The 12,761-nt window shown below is 39.4% G+C and overlaps 1 protein-coding gene and 1 long non-coding RNA gene across 6 annotated transcripts in view; one reads left to right on the forward strand and one right to left on the reverse strand.

Moving 5' to 3' along the window:
• Positions 1-176: 176 nt before the first annotated feature.
• On the reverse strand, positions 177-7,185 carry LOC130681051 (uncharacterized). The gene is made up of 2 exons (XR_008994097.1): positions 7,002-7,185; positions 177-6,759 (listed from the first exon to the last, which is right to left on the reverse strand). It is a non-coding gene; the product is annotated as an uncharacterized LOC130681051 (long non-coding RNA).
• Positions 6,749-12,761, forward strand: part of CHD1 (chromodomain helicase DNA binding protein 1) — an 82,152-nt gene continuing 76,139 nt past the window's right edge. For all 5 annotated transcript variants that reach the window (XM_036925771.2, XM_036925773.2, XM_036925772.2 and 2 more), the window contains exons 1-2: positions 6,749-7,429; positions 9,475-9,671. In XM_036925771.2, the coding sequence (XP_036781666.2) occupies positions 9,619-9,671 (53 nt within the window). In that variant the 5' untranslated portion in view covers positions 6,749-7,429; positions 9,475-9,618. The remainder of the gene's footprint in view (positions 7,430-9,474; positions 9,672-12,761) is intronic.

Here is a 12,761-nt window from a genome sequence, read left to right on the forward strand (position 1 = left end):
GGGAAACTGTTGAGTTACAGGGTAAACCTATGTTCAGCTATAACAGATGGTGCCTATCAATTTTCAATTTTCACGTGGCTGTAACCAATTTATACACCCACCAGCAATAAGAGTTTGTTGCACCATAATTTCTTTTTTAACAAAGAAAATAACATAATCAGTCTGTGTTAATCACATTTCTTAGTTTTACAAATATATTTTATTTGAGGTTTTTTTTGGTGGTCACAAGCATGAGTGAGTTTAGGCTAACTTGTTAGGTAGAGTAGATCCTCATTTATTAGCACCCTTACCAGAACACCAACTTTAACCTGTTAAGATTTCACTTAAAAATACAACGTAGCCCTATTTAAGTCTTTGACAAGATTTGACAAGATAAGATAGACAAGATATGATAGAAAACATAACTCCGTCATGTTTTCTAACTAAACTAAGTGCTTAGGTGTTGGTTCTCAAATGCTAGCAAACTTATTATACCCATGAATTCTACTCCTTGTTAGGTTCCCTACAGAAATGCCTATATGCATATATATATGAAGTACAAATTCAAGAATGTTTGGCAGCAGCACTATTCACATTAGTTCAAAACTGGAAATAACCCCCAAAACTTTCAATAACAAATAGATAAATATATTGGATGAAAGAAGCCTGGCACAAAAGAATATGTATTTTAGTATTCCATTTACATAAAGTTCAAAACCAATAAAATTATATTATTTAGTCATGCATATTTCGGTAGTGTGACTATAAAGACATGTAAGAAATTAAAAAGTCATAAAAGTGAAGATAGTAGTTAGCTTTGTGGGATTTTGATTGGAAAGGGAATATGCCAGGCCTTGTTGGTGGAGAGTGAGGAGGGAGTGTTTAGGATCTGTTTCTTGATTTAGGCTGTTGTCATGAATACATCTGCTTTAAAAAATGTATTAATCTGTATCTCTGTGCTTTATGCCCCTTTCTGTGTGTTATTTTCACAATAAATAAATACAGTTTTAAACAAACAAAAAAACCCTACTACTTAGCTTGCCATTCTTTACAGTAGGATTTCTCAGCAAATGACACTATCGCCATTTGGGGCCAGACAGTTCTTTGTTCTGGAGGCCTGTCCAGTGCCCTGTAGGACCTTGAGCAGTATCCATGGCCTCTACCCACTAGATGTCAGCAGCACCAGCTCCCACCACCACCATCCATTGTGACAACCAAAAATGTTTCCAGGTTTTGCCAAATGTCCCTTGCAGGACAAAATCTCCCCCCACACCATTAATAACCACTATTTTCAAAATAAGTGTCCTGGCCTCTCTACACTTCATCTGTTATGATTCAATGCAGCATTAATACAATATCCATAATTTTTCAATACCAACAGCACATTAATCTTTTGAAAAGGGGACCATTTTTTTGAAGAATGTTTATATCAAGGCCCCACCTCATAATAATGGAATGGAATCTCTGAGGTACAGCTTGATTATTTTTACTGCAAAGCTTGTAAGGCAATTTTCAATTTTGATGCAGCAGAAAATTACCTTTCTAACATATAACCCTTCTCAGGAATATTTGCTTTAAAAAAATACTTACCAAAAATTTCTCAAACATTAGTAGAGCATGGGGCATACATTTGGGGAGTAGAAGGCTCAGAGAAACTCTCAAATCACATTAATTAAGTGACCACCTATAGCCATAACTATAAACATTGGTATCTAATAATCAGTTCCTGATTTTAAAAAATTTATTTTCCCAAATCAGACTTTTAAAATATTCACTTATTTCCTTTTCTGCATAAGTATTAATCCTTCCAGCTAATTCATATAGCTAACTCTTCTCTAATACATTCAACCCTTCTCCCAAAAGGACATTTTCCATCATCTTTTAAACACCTTAAGTCTTTCACCTAACAAATAAAAATCCACAACTCCCACCACAAAACAATTCATATTACCTCCCAAGTCAAAATCAAACCTGAGAGATATTTAGACTCATTAACTCCATTTCTTCATTTATCATATTCTACCACAATTTGGATTCTGGCCCTATTATTCTAACAAAATAGTTTCTGCTACGGTAACACATGACCATCATGTTACTAAATCTAGTAGATATGATTTTGGTCCTATTTCACATGGCATCTCAACAGCACTGTCCACTATTCACCATTCATTCCTTGAAGCACTTAACGCCTTTATCCTGCATTGCACAACACTCTCTGATACCTGCAACTCCTTATCTGGCTCATCTTCCTCTACCGAGCCAAACATTGAAGTTCTTCATTGCACACTCCTAGGCTATCTTTGAAATCTATTTCGTGTATATTCAGGACTTTAATTTCTCTCTACACACTTAACAGTTTTTATTTTCCATCTAGATCTCCCTTCTTAGCTCCAGACAGCTATCCAAAAGCCTCTTAGATGATTCAAAGGCAATAGAAACTCAGTAAGTCCCAAATTTATGATCTCTCCACCTTCACATCTCCAAACATATTACCACCATTCAAGTGGATGTCACCACCATTTAGTTTCACATCATTCTATGGTATATACACCTTCCCTACACCTCCTAACTCTGAATCCAATTGCATTAACAAATTCTATGGCCATTTCCTTCCAAATCTACTCTCTCCACCTGCATAAAACTATTCTGGGCCCATCAAGTTATTTCTAATCGCTTAACCTCCTAATTAGTTTAAGAATATGTGTCTACTTTGATCTGTCTTTAACACTTTTTTTGAATTTACAGCTAGGGTAAATGTTTCAATTTGCAAATCCCATGGGTACTACCCAATTTTAAATCTTTCAAAGGTTTTCTTTTACTCTAAAAAACCTACTTTTTTATTAGCCTGTGAGCCCTGAATGGCCTGGCCCCACTGCAGCTTCATCTCCCTCAGTTTCGTCTGCTCTAGCAGTACTGCGCTTCAAGTTGTTGCTTATAGAATGACAATGTAATTTTTCATCCAAACTGGGATACTTCTCAAAGTAAAAAAAGAAAGCTTATCCCTGGCTGAGACATTAAATGACGTATCTCCGTGGCCCCAGATTTTCTGCCCATATTATTTTGTCTGGAAAAGCAGCTCTTCAGTTACTTATCTAATTCATACTAACTTTTCAGTTCTCAGATCGTGTCACTTCCCTTGGAGAGACTTTTCTAACTAGGGTTCTCCATTGAGTTTTCATAGCACTTTATGCTTCTTTATACCATTTTTTCTGTTACGGTTTTGCAGTATCATTGTTTCCTGCACTGGACTTTAACTCTTGAAAGTGTCTGTTTTTGCTCTATTATAATCCCCCTCCCCCTGGCCCAACATAATGTCTGGAATGCAATATATTGCATGAATATCAACATACTGCACTGGGGACACAGGAGTCTACACTCGAGGGCTCACAATGTAGTATGGAAACAAATGCTTTATCACAATACAGTGATATGCTGCACATACAGAATACATGATTTGATGTCCTAAAAGGGAGATGAGAGAGCTGCCTGACAGGTCTCACAGTGTATAAGTACTATTTTGTCAGGGCACTCAAGAGTTCTTGACAATTTACTTAAACCTACAAGAGACTGATTCATAAGATAGATGGACTATATTCATTTACAATGAGATACCTTTCCAGTGACCTGAAGAAATGTGTGGCTAGAGTGCCAAGTGTCTGCTAGAATTATGGAAGGCCATGCTGAGGTCAGACTGTGGAAAGACTAATCAAAATATTACATTTGCAAATATATGTAAATAGATGTATTTTAAAGCAGGGAAGTGATTTCATTAGATTTCAAGTCTGAAGGGTAAGGTGGAGGAAAAGATGTAGAGAACATAAGGGCTAATTAATCAAAGTAGTAGGGATTAAGAAGAAAGGGTTAAGACAACATTTTGAGCTAAAATGGACAAGTAAATAAAGGATTTGGGAAAGAGGAATGATATAGCATCAATGTACCAATTTGGTATTTTGAGGATAGCTACTAAAACCTTTTCTTATTCTGTGTGCACACCTAATTATTTCAGTAGACGAAGCAGAATCTTTGTATCTACTTCAATGTCTATTAGATTTTATACAGTTGCCTTAGTATCATTTCTAAGAACTTTCCATTTGAAATTTAACTTAATGTAAATGAATTTATCAGTAAAAATCCCCATAGTGGCCATTAACAAGGTGGATGAGCTGTTGGTGGTATCGGAACAATCTAGGAATTTTCTCCAAACACTACCTAGAACCTAGAAATTCTGCCTATCAAAAGAGGGGAGGAATGGAAGTGTCAGACATATGTAATTAGGGACAAATTTTCCAGGAGACTGTCTCCTGCCAAACCACAGCTCCTCTAATTTTTTATTCAGAAAACCAAAAACGTGTAGTAAATGTTCACTATAAGGTAACTTATGAGTTCATGGTTTCTATTTATAGAGGACTTTGTAAACTTAAGGATCATATTTGGAAAGCTCTTCCTCTGTTTGGCAAGGACCTGGGGGATGATATCATAGGTTGAGATTCTAGGATATTTTAATACTGTCCTGTTTTAGCAGTTCTAGCATACAAATCCTCTAGTCAATAAAGATCATTATGGAATTAGAATCCTTTCTTGGAATTCAAATAGGAACAGAGCAAGAGTTACTGTCTTTATGTTACACATCTCACAATTCTGGGTAAGTGGTTCTCCATCTATCCCTATTGAAGAATACCAATATGTAACAAGCCCTAGTAGAGCCTATCAGAATTAAGTATCCACAAAGTGTTGTCCTAGATTTGGTAAAAGTACTATTCTTTACAAAGACTATGAAATGCCCCAAGTGGGAAATTAGATTGTAGTGAAGACTTTCTGGTTGATATTAATTTTCAGGGATTTTTGCTAGTCATGTGTTGAGATTACCAGCTATTGTTTTTAATATCAATAAGTAGAAAGTTTATTTAAACAAGGTGAAACTGAAAATTTAACTGTGCAGATAACAAATGGTCAGAAAATTTTTCACTTTTACTTCATTTATCCAGTAACTTTTTAAAAACTCAACTAGCAAGATTGTTTCAATTTTCTACTTACCTTGTATTTCCTCACATTATCCAGTCATTATAAAATTCTGTGATTTTATGACTTTACCAGAAATATAAATATCCAAGGTTCAATATTACAAATTTGAAAAAAAAGTCCAGCATTTATATTCAACACATCACATCCAAATGGCAAATTAGTAGTTTTAAAAAGTCTGACATGTGCTTTCAGAAGACATATAAAATGGATTAAGTCCATATAGTAAATCTTTTTTTGTAAGATAATGAAAAAATATAGTTACATTTGAAGACTTTACTATCTGAATCATACTACGGACTACAAAACTCTCTCTGCTGTGGTTACTGTTTTTCTGGGGTTTTTATTTTTTACTTACCACTCCAATAATCCAAGAAAGAAATTAATTGGAAGTGCAGAAAGTTCCAATCATTAAGGCACCTTTAGTATATTTTTAAAGCCTAGTATTAAAAGTTAGCACTTGGCACACCTACTTTTAGGGACTTCTGAAATGGAGATTTGTATGATCTTGTTATTCCTCACAACCCAGCCTTATAGCTAATGATTAACAACAGAAAAAGGAAAGAAAAAAAAAAAAAAGAGGCTGAGCACAGATCACTTTGCAAACTATGGTGGTGTTCCATTTTGTTTCACTATTCACTGATCTCACTATTTTTTTAAGTGGACCACGTGTATCTGTTTGCTTTCCTCTATTCAAGGGGACATACATCTTACTATGTAACAAACACGAATTTGACGTTATGTTTTGAGATCTTTTTAAAGGCTTTGAACCAAAGTGTTTCAACAGTTCCTAGACTAAGCCCTGAATATCTCCCCCATGCGAAAATAATTATTTTGGGTATGCGGCTACCCCGACTAATTTGACCTGGAAAGTGGGCCTTTACACCAAATCAAATAACTCAAGAATGGGAGTAGAAAATTTTAAAAATGACCATTAACATTAACCTCGAGTGATTCAAGACTTATCTGTGGCCCAGAAAGATAATGAAGTGTTAAAGAATTTTGATTAAAAAAAATGCTTTCATAATGAGTGCAGCGTGTCACCAGCATGCTTGAAAATAGTGTTTCCTTAACGCACAGAAAGGTTGTAACTGAAGCCCGTAGTTACAGTTATAAAAAAAAAGTCAATTAAATTGCAGTACGCTAAACTGAAACAGTTACTAACGTCCGTCGACTTGCTTTTTTTGTTGTTGAGATTCGGCACCGCACCCTCCACCCAGCCCTCCAGGGAAGGACCTAGAAAGTTTTTTTTTTTTTTCTGAACCAGCCAGGGGTTACCCACAAATGGATCAAGAAACGTCACAGGATGTCAACAACCCGGTCTCTACGTTTCTGTCTCCTCAGATGCCCCGCCCCCACCGAGGAAGCCTCTACCACAGGTCTCCTAGGCGTAGGAGGCGGCGGGAAGTGACCACAGTTGCCAAACAATTGGGTTCCAAGGCTGCCTGGTGTGACGCAGTAGCCCCTTCACCGGCCCTCTGGATCAGACGAGGCCAGAGGCCCGAGGGAGATGCGGGCGCAAGCCTGCGTGACCGGACCCCACGCACGACCCGGCTCTCAAGGTTTATCCAGTGTAGCCCTGCCGCAGCATCCCGAGCCCCATCATACAGGCTTCAGACTGTCTCCAGCCCTCGCTTTCTCCGTTCCTTCTCAGTCTCTCCGCAGCGACGTCCTTGCGCAACGGTTCAGAGTGACAGTAGCATCCATACCCATACGGAGCGAGCCTGCAGCTCCCACTTCCCGGAATTCAACTCCCGGCCTCTAAGGGAGGGCGCAGGGGCAAGGATTCAGCAGACCAGAGCTGTGGCCAGAGGCCGGCGGCCTCCGCACGGCCTGCGTGCGCGCTCCCATAAGTGCGCGCGCACTCGCTCTTCGCCCCGCCTCGGCACCAATCGCTTTCTTCTTACACCCCACGAGTCCACAACGTAGTCCCGCCCACCGTCCGCGCGCCCTCTCTCCCGCCCCGCGCCCAGTGGGGAAGGGGAGTGAGTAGAGGAGCTTACGTCGCGCAGGAGGCGGAGGCGACGGCGACCTCGGTGGCGGCGGCGGCTGCGGCGGCTACGGTTGCGCTCGCTTTCTTGGCGTCATGGCGGCTGCCCGGAGCCGATAAGCGGCGGGAGCGGGAGCGCGCGCGTGGCCGCGGAGACGACGACAGTTCGTTACTTCTCCTCGAGCTGCTCTCGCCGTTGGTGCTTCAATAATGAATTGATTGTTGGATCCGCTCCGCAAAGGATCGAGCGTTGGTGCCGCGGGCCGGGGCTTCCCCTTCCCCTCCGCGTTCTTCCCCTTCCCCTTTCCCCCACCTCACGGACTCCTGCTTACCCCGAGACGCCCGGAGCCCGAGGACACACTCAGCGACGTGACGGGCCCGGGCGCGGGGCAGGCCGCCGATCCGAGTCAGCTCCCTCAGCCCCGCGAAGCCTGCAAGCCGGTAAGAAAGGGGGCGGCGGGCGGGTCAGGATGTGGCGGGGAGGACGGGAGCCGGCCAGGCGAAGGGCGGCGGCGCGGTGGCCGAGCGGCCGGGCGCCGGACGAAGGCCGGGCCCGGCTCGGCGAGGGCCGGCGGCTGCGGACGAGCTCTGCGCGCAGGGGGCGTGTGAGTGGCGAGCGCAGGCCAGCGCCGCAGAGCGCATCCTCCGGACCGGCGGGCAGCTGGTGGCCGAACCCGGGCCTCCGTGGCGTGGGGCTGGCCGGGCCGCTAGTGAACTGCGAGCGGCGAGCGGCGAGCACTTGGCGGTGCGTGGGTCCCGCCGCGACCCGGGCTCCCTACACGTGGGGAGCGGCGAGGAGGCGGAGGGGGAGGGGGCGGCGGCGGCGGCCCGGGCCAGCCCGGGAGGGCGTGGGGCGGGTCTGCGGGAAGTTTGAGGCGGGAAGGGACACTCCGGGACCGGGATGGAGGCCCTGGGGAGATGGGGTTTGGCGGTGTGCGCGTCCCGGTGGGAGTCTGATTGGAGCGAAGCTGCCGTGGACGGCTGAGGGACTAGGAAGGTTTCCTACCTCCTTGGAGTGCCGTTTTGAAAACTTAGGAGAGAACCTACTGTTAAAAAGACGGAGCATGGAAAAGGGGATTGAAGAGGTTTAACGACTTAGGGGAGGGTCATTGTTAAGAGGTGTGAAAGGCAGGAGAGAGCTGCTTGTGCTTGGAGCTTCAGAACTTAACGGTTGTGAGAAGGGTCTCAGAAAGAGGACTTAACTCAGAGAAGGAAGATGAAGAGGAAAAGGAAGTTACAATGTTCAGAGAAAGCCATTTTGAGGGACGAAAGGAAGGTGAAAAGGAAAACGAAAAGAGGAGTGAACTTTCTCAAGGAAGAGAGACTTACTGGAACAGAGAGGCAGTTTAAGAGTACCTAGATTTTTAAGACCTAATTGTTTAATAGTAAAGCTGTTGGACTAGTTGGAATTAATATCAACGTTAGGAATAAATGTTGCGTGTAACAGTTTACTGTTTGGATAAGCAGTTCTTGCATAGAGTCCACTGGACTGTAGTCTCTGGAGAATTAAAAATCCCTGTCTAGATGCAGAGTTTGCTGTAATTGAGTTGGTAGTAGCCTATTTTCCCCCTCTTTTTTGTGTAATGGAAATAATCGTAGGAGTGAATTCTTTTTGCTGGGGTCGGAGGACAGCTCTGCTATCAGTCGGCTGTTCGGTACTTTCTCGCTGGGGAAGGATCTGACGTCTCCTTCCCCCGCTTCTTCCTCTCCCTCCCCTGCCAGAAATCTCCTTTGTTTATTCGTGGATGGCTTGTAGGTGACTGTAATGTGCGAAAATCTTGAAGGTGGAAATGCTGTATCTTGGTCCATGATTAATGTCCCGAACCTCTTAAAAAATCAGAGTATATATTCTATTAGGTTTTTTTTTTTTTTTTAGTGGAACCTCTGCTAGTCCAGTCTGGATAAATATGATTTGCATTTTATCACTGCATTCTCAGTTTACCTTTGAAAGGACACATTTATTTTGACCTATACGTTTTTGGTTGAAATTTATATGAAACCCTTTTACTCTCCTCATGTGAGCATTTTGAAAACTTTCCTTCCCTCAAATATATGAAGTAACTGGTGGTAGGAATTAGTGCTTGATTAAAGGTAACCTTTTCCCCCATTACTTCATTTGTTTTACCAAGCATCTTCTCAGACTCATCTGTTCTATTCTTCGGGTATATATATGTGTGCTTTATGCTACAACTATGATTTAGTTATTCAGTGTGTGTGTGTGTGTGTGTACAGGTGCAGTTAGTTAGTCTGAAAGTTTTATCACTGCACAAATACTTCTATCAAAAATAAGCAGTGGTATGCTAAATTCTAATAAGTAGTCAGGACTGTAATTAACAGAAGCCTAAGTATTTTGAGACAAAGACTCTTACCCCTTCCTTACCACCTCTAATCTGATTGGCCTAGGTAGACTTGTGTAAGATCTGTGTAGACTTATTTATTTTTTCTCTACAGGAAATTTTCTTACTTTCTTAATGTATTTCCTTTAGGTGAATCAAAAAGGATCCCAGGAGTCCTGTGGATGTTGTAGAAAATTCATCTGTGAATTTTTGATATTCAAGGAGTCAGTATTTATATTCATCTTTTAAGCTGGGAAGATTTATGTTTTATTTTAAAACTTACTGATATTTACAATGAATGGACACAGTGATGAAGAAAGTGTTAGAAACAGTAGTGGAGAATCAAGGTAAGCACTTTATTATCAAGCATTTATTACTAAGAGAATTGGAAGACTTGTGTGACTTTAGTTTACCTAATAGGAGACAAGAGTTTTCAAATTCAGGTTATTCCTCATAGCTATCCAAGTATTAAAAAGTTTCTCATACATGAAACCTTATTGATAGTACAGATTTTATTTTATTTTTTCCATGGAGATACATAAAGAATAAATGTAGAAAGTTTGGGTTACTTAAATCTGTTTGAATATTGTTTGGGTTAATGTTGAAGCTAGACCAAGTGAAAAGACACTTTTAAATTGATTTGAGTCTTACTAGTTCATTCTCTAAATAAAAGTTTCTTTGTTCTTCATTTTCTGAAATTTTGTCTTCTATATCTGGTCTAATATAGTAGCCACCAACTACATGTGGCTATTTGAGTTTTAATTAAGTAAAGTTACAAAGTATTGAAAACTCATTCACACTAGATACATTTCAAGTCCTGAATAGCTACATGTGGCTCCTGGCTACCAGAATGAACAGTATGGATAGAAAACATTTGTATCACTCCAAAAATTCTTTCTGGCAATGCTGATCTGGACATGTGTTAAAGTATTACTGCAACCCTTCCTACCCCACCCTCCATTTTCTTTTCAACTTTGAGTTTTAACTATATATAAATGAGTTAAGAGTTCTTACTTGCACTATGTCTTTGCAAAAAAGGTATAATATAGTTTTAAGCCATATTAAGCTGTTTTAATATATAAGAAACCTCTTCGAATACAAAGACTTTAGATTCTTCTGTAAACCCCAAATCTTGAGTTATCTTCACATTAACAATACAATTCATGTAGTTATATACACTTATCATTTGTAGAGATCAAGAGTATCAAGATTGTCATACTGCCTGATAACTCATCCTAGTTCTCCTTATTAGATATGTGAATTAGGGCAAAGTGCTTAAACTTTGAGGCTTTGATTTTCGCACTTTAAGTGGGGATTACTGTATTATTTAAAGCTGAGGATAAAGTGAAATGCTACTGTAAAGAGTTTGAAATAGTTTCTAATATAATGAACAGTATTTGCTTATAATTAGCATAATGTTTTATGTAACACAGGGCAGTACATAACTGAAACATTAATTACAGTGATAACAGAAATTTGAAAGACAAGAAAGAAGAAAGTTTTGATAGGATTTCAGAGAAAAATGTTGGACAGAAAATGAAGCAGTAGTATATGTACTTAACTTGAGACGGGATGTTCTGATCATGGTAGGTACATTTTATCAGCTTTCACAGGCAGACCATGTGCATAATAAGAACATCACAGAAAAAGGAGCAGTTAAAGGAAAACAGCATGATTAGGTGGGCAAGTATAAGAATTACAAACCTAAGTTGACACATTTCTGTACTAACTAGTTTTCTGAATGATTTCTCAACTGTAAAATAAGAATTCAACAAAGTTTCATCCTATCATTTAATTTACAAAGTCTAATAACGTTTTGGACAGCAAAGTTGGACTAGCGTCACCACAGTTGAGACGGTAAATTAGAAGAATTTTGAATTCAGCTTTGATTCAAATCTTTACAGGTATACTGACTGTAGTAAGTGAATAGGAGAGTCACATTTGCCACATTCTCTTATTCATTAGCAATGAAATGGATAATAGGTGAAATATCTAGGGGAAACACTGGAACTAAACTACCCACAAAATAAGACTCTTGGGACTAAATCCTCTATTGGAATATACAGAGAGGTCAGGTGCTGTTATATTCTAACCCCTTACCTGTTCCAATAATCTTTTATGTATTTGGCTGCCATATCTAAAAACAAAGGGGATTAGTATGTCAAATTTGATAGTATAGGTGAAAAAAATTAAACCTTATGAAATTAAATTGACTTAAAGGAATCTTTTACAATGCACACTCATTTTAAATATTTGCAAAGCACATTTTCTAATAATACTGAGTCATGATTTCTACCATACAGGTTTTATGTGTTTCTTAGAAGTGTGGTTGTTATCTAGTTCTTGCAACTGCCTTGGTATTTATCAGAAGGGAGACCTGCTTCTATTTTGCTTTCATTTTCTTCTTTACTGCTGTTTTGCTGTCCTTTCCCTTTGCTCTGCTGTCATTGTTAATAACTCTAAAACGCTCCACCTAACCCCCAACCTCAAGCTTTCTTTCATAACAAGGCAGTATGAAGAAGAGAGATTGGGTACAAAAGGGTGAGGAGGTGAATTTTATAGATACAGGGATTTTCTCACAAAGGTTACCATAACTATGAATATCAATATAAGTGATGAGAAGAGAAATACGATCTGCTTTTAAAATTGATACACATCATAGTTACTAAAGTAAAACTTGATTTTTATTGGCTAGAATTTTTAAATGTGTTTTTGCTTCTGATTTTTCTTTGTGAAAGTTTACAAAATGAAGTAGAATTAAGCAAAAAGTCATTTGACATTTTTGGTTGGTATAATTAGCTTTGTAGTGAGAAATGTTTTTTAGTTCCTTACATGTGGAAAGCTCTCTATAACCATTAACTGAAAGGAAGAAGAATACAGAGGAAAGTGTGTCTTTGGCTGTGCTATAACTGACAGTTTTGAAACTTATTTACTAAGAAATGTAGGTCAGGATGCACCTGTACATCAGTTTCAACTGAGCACAAAGTTTTTTATGTAGTTAAAGTTACACTTTCTAAAGATACTATTAAAAAAATTCAAAGCATCAATTTCCAGCTGTGTGGATTTGTTGTTAATTTGCGATTGCTTTTTCAAATTCTGGCTAAGACATGTTTTATTTTAAAGTTGTGTTGAATGATTATTTACTCTAAGAATAGATTAATGGGTAAAAATCAGAAATATATGGTTACATTTTGCTAATTTGGGGATGATTGATGCATGCTTTAATACTCAGAAGAATTTCTCTGCTTGCCTGTAGGTTTTTTCAATGATGTGAGTTTGTATAAATCTGGTAATTTATTTGAATCCTTGAATTATTAAGCTCTTGAAAAAAATCTTACAGAGTGAGGGAAATAGTTGGTGATGTGCTGTAATGGTCTTAACCATTTAGAATTAAAATCTGTCACTGACAAGAGCTTTGTTGACCTGATTCTTAGAAT

The sequence above is a fragment of the Manis pentadactyla genome, chromosome 2, assembly GCF_030020395.1.
Source record: "Manis pentadactyla isolate mManPen7 chromosome 2, mManPen7.hap1, whole genome shotgun sequence".
Taxonomy (NCBI): domain Eukaryota; kingdom Metazoa; phylum Chordata; class Mammalia; order Pholidota; family Manidae; genus Manis; species Manis pentadactyla.